Raw genomic sequence first — 3,842 nt, 5'->3', positions numbered from 1 at the left:
ACATACGAGTCATGCTCAAACCATGCCAATCATGTCTTAAGGTCAGTCCACATCTGTATGGTCATGGCAGAATCTACAGCAAGGGATATTGAACACGAGTAAAACTTACAGGTGCGGCTCAACACAATGTTCACTAAAAATGAAATGATCACCTTTCTGGCGAAGAATGTAAAGACAGACTTGACATCACAGGGTATGAACTTCTAGACAAAGCCAATCGAAGAATAGGTAGGCTGCTTTCGACCAAAGGAGAAAAGAATATGTAGGTCTGCTTATAAACGAAATGGTGCATTGCAGAAGCACTACTAGGTTGCACAGAGGTTATCAAAATCAGTCTCATTAACATAAACAGAAAACAGAAGACACTAAACCAGCCCTTAGCTAGGAAGGTAGAAGATGACACAACCACCACTCATTTACTCCCTTGTCAAGGCATTTCCAACACAAACAACCTCCTACACGACTAACAACTCAGATGCTGCATATATAGGGTTTTATAACGGGAGTAGGAGATGACGTAAAATGTGTATTGACGAGGTTTATCTGCAGATACTGGAACCTCGTGGTGGAATATGCATTTTGGTACCATCTACACGTTAGAAATCGTCAAAGACTACCAACTAGTAGTATGTAAGTTTTCACAATCAATGACAATTTACTAATTACCAAAGTGTTTAAAAATTACAGAGATGATATGAGACTGTTAGAACAACTTGACATGCTTCCTAAAAAAAATCAGCAATTCACTCCAAGTGCACAATCTACAGGATTATTACTGGTACATTGCAAAGTTAAGATATTTCACTTCCATATACACACAAAGAATTTGAACCATCAAGCACTGGAACCCCTTTCCGTACATATTGACTTGGATTATCTCAAAAGTAATTGTTCCATACCTCAGCAGAATTTGAACAACAATCGAATTAGTCAAGACCTGCAGGAAGGTAGTGTGATGCCTCCACAACAAGCAGCAATTATGATGTACAGAAGCACGACAATCAAGCATGTCAACAGGGCCCTGTAACAATTAGACAACCTTCAATGCACTGAACTGGAAATGGCAATACCAATCAAACAAATTGTGGAAACACGATATAATATCATGCAGCTTTATCTTTACAACATTTGGGAAGTACAAAGGCTATACAGCTCAGCAAGGAAAAGCATTCAGTGCTTATGGACCCAAGGATTTTGGAGTCGAACATGAAATCAAAATATTTGATCTCGTTATGAAGTCAATGTCTTACTCAATGAAAAAACAAAAATCCTGCTGCATTAAAAAACATTTGTACTAGCCCAAAACTTAACGATTCAAGTGTTTATCTCAAAATGTCATCTTCAGAAGGCAGTGTGCATAATAGATTATAATAAACTTAGAGCATGATATTATCAACTGCGAAATTAAATTTATAGCCATTGAGTGATCTTGCTAAGCTTTCTCGACCATTACTTTATTAACAATGTCGGCTTCAACTATTGTAGGAGTTATCTTGCTCTTCAAGGTTTTAGATTTCAGGCTTGTGATTGCAAATGGATACCATTACTACAGGCATACCTGCAATAGATTTCCTCTGTTTTTTCTCAATCAAATAGCCTTTATCTGGTCTGAGAAAAATTATTCAGAAAAGAGAAATTTAATGTTTGGTTTTGTTACTTAATGTTGAATTCCGACCACTTCGAATGATCTTTATGTTACCTTTTCTTCTTCCCAGAATATACGCCAACCATTCTACATCATATCATATTTGTAAATCAAAACGACTTACAAGAGCTTTGCATTTTTCATCCACAGAGCTCGACGAAGGCGTTTAGACTGCTTCTTGAAGTGAAATGCACTATCTTGCATGGTTGCAGTTTTGTCAACAAGTAGCTCAATCCGGTCACCCCTCTCCAATATCTTTTCTATGTTGTCCACCATTATAGTTCGTATCTAGATACCAGAAAATGACTGTTAGAACAAAATAAACACAAACTAGAAAGGCATTGAAGAACGAATCATCAACCTAGCAAATGAACAGAGTGCCGTATAACTTTGAACGCTACAAATTAAATGCTTCGGTATAATATTTTGTTCACCGAGACTGCAAACTACCTTGTGATGCCTCGGAAATTAGGTTAACAACACCGACTTGCTTTCAGATAACAGATGTGTTCTCCTAAAACAATCATTTTACCCCAACCAGTATAACGGGCAAATTGCGAAACAAGTAAGATAAGACGACCAAATGATCAAAACTTGATCAAAATTCCAGAGAAGCACAGCAAAATTACCTCACCAACTTCGCTCCTCACACGGTTGAGAGTATCGGCACTAGGATTACTGGAGAAAAACTCCATTTGTTGATGCAACACCCTCGAAAACTCGTCGTTCATCGCATAAGCCGGAGCATAAGGGGCAACTCTGCCATAATTCTTCATGAATCTCATATGAATATCCTCCAAGTACGAAAAGGGTATTCTTCCTGGATCAATAGCAATTCACCAACACATTAAAAATCCACAAAACCCACAAAAAATATGGAAGTTCCCAAATCAAAATTGAAGAACATAATCGAAGGAAATACGTTACGCACTGCCGAAGGTGTCGTTGGCCATGCAGAGGAAAGTGAGGCCATCGGCTCTGAGTATGTGGAAGATGTATCGATCTTGAGAGAAGCAAACCCTAGATTCGGCCTCCGACGGAAGCTTTTCGCAGATCCGCCGAGCCACAGCCCCTGTGTTCCCTGTAACCGCGCTGAACTCGGCCAAAACCACCGTGCCTCGAGCCACCACCGCGTAGAGTATCGCCATCGATGGTTCGTATCGTCGGGAGTTGGGGTCTGGGGCTCCGCAAGCTCTCTACTTCGATCGCGATCGAAGTCTCATGGAGCTGTTTGGATTCTGATTTACTGATTATTTTGTTTTTGTTTTTGTTTTTTTTTTTATTGTTTGTTTTATTGTTTTATTGTTTTTTTTGTTATTGTGAAGGTGAAGACCGGGAAGTGGACCATGTTTGTTGTCACCGGTGAGTCCAACGAGATATTTGGGGTTTCGTGTGTAATAAAATAACAAGGAATCGTACACACACTTGGTCCTACTAGTGTTTCGAAATTTGCTTCCATGTCCCTGTTAGTTTGTGTTTCTGTTAAGACTTGTAAACCAATTGAATTCTGATCAATTTACTGTTATTCATATTCGAATTCATTTCTAATCCAATTATTTTAGGCATAAATGTTAAAATGGTCCTTGTGTTTTAGTCATTACGTCAATTTAGTCCCTATGCTTTCAATTTGATCAATTTGGTTCTTGCGTTTATCTTCGTGAGCCAATTAAGGACATTTCCATCTAACTTATGTAAAAACAATTTACAAATTATTATAAACATATTTATAAAATTATAATTTATTTGATTTAAAATATTTAAAATGAAATAAAATTAAAAATTAAAAGAAAAATTATTCTCCTCCTAACCCTCCGACCTCCTCCCTAACATTACATCCTCTCTTTTCTGTGTCACAACCTTAATCAATTTTTATATTGCAAGTTTTATTTTTTATATGTGTTAGTTCTCATTAATTTGCATTTTTCTGTAAAGAGAAAGGGTAATTATTTCTCATATGATTTTCTTATAAATTTCTTAAAAGAGATTGAATTAAATGTCCTTAATTGGCTAACAGAAACAAACACGAGGACTAAATAAGCCAAATAAAAAATGCGAGGACTAAATTGGTCATATGACTCTAACATAGGGACCATTTTGACATTTAAGCCATTATTTTAAAATGAATCGAATCGATGAGCATAAAATCCGATTGTTGTCGTACTATTTATAAACAGTACGATAATCTACACATAATTTT

At 36.9% G+C, this 3,842-nt stretch overlaps 1 protein-coding gene across 1 annotated transcript; it reads right to left on the bottom strand.

The window, feature by feature from the left end:
• Nucleotides 1-635: 635 nt before the first annotated feature.
• Nucleotides 636-3,467, bottom strand: LOC103453374 (vesicle-associated membrane protein 714). The gene is made up of 4 exons (XM_008392917.4): nucleotides 2,577-3,467; nucleotides 2,275-2,465; nucleotides 1,770-1,933; nucleotides 636-1,021 (listed from the first exon to the last, which is right to left on the bottom strand). The coding sequence occupies exons 1-4, from the start codon at nucleotides 2,791-2,793 to the stop codon at nucleotides 931-933; spliced, it is 663 nt and encodes a 220-aa protein (XP_008391139.3). The 5' UTR covers nucleotides 2,794-3,467; the 3' UTR covers nucleotides 636-930.
• Nucleotides 3,468-3,842: the final 375 nt, after the last annotated feature.

The sequence above is a fragment of the Malus domestica genome, chromosome 11, assembly GCF_042453785.1.
Source record: "Malus domestica chromosome 11, GDT2T_hap1".
Taxonomy (NCBI): domain Eukaryota; kingdom Viridiplantae; phylum Streptophyta; class Magnoliopsida; order Rosales; family Rosaceae; genus Malus; species Malus domestica.
Note: the sequence above shows the minus strand (reverse complement) of the source record. Positions and strands in the feature narration are given on the sequence as shown.

What these genes read in the sequence shown, in the direction of transcription:
- LOC103453374 (XM_008392917.4), bottom strand. Translation starts at nt 2,793, where the DNA reads ATGGCGATACTCTACGCGGTGGTGGCTCGAGGCACGGTGGTTTTGGCC. An exon ending in TGAGGAGCGAAGTTGGTGAG is followed by an intron (nt 1,934 to 2,274) that starts GTAATTTTGCTG and finishes TCTGGTATCTAG; the next exon opens with ATACGAACTATAATGGTGGA. An exon ending in ATGAAAAATGCAAAGCTCTT is followed by an intron (nt 1,022 to 1,769) that starts GTAAGTCGTTTT and finishes TAATTGTTACAG; the next exon opens with GGCCCTGTTGACATGCTTGA.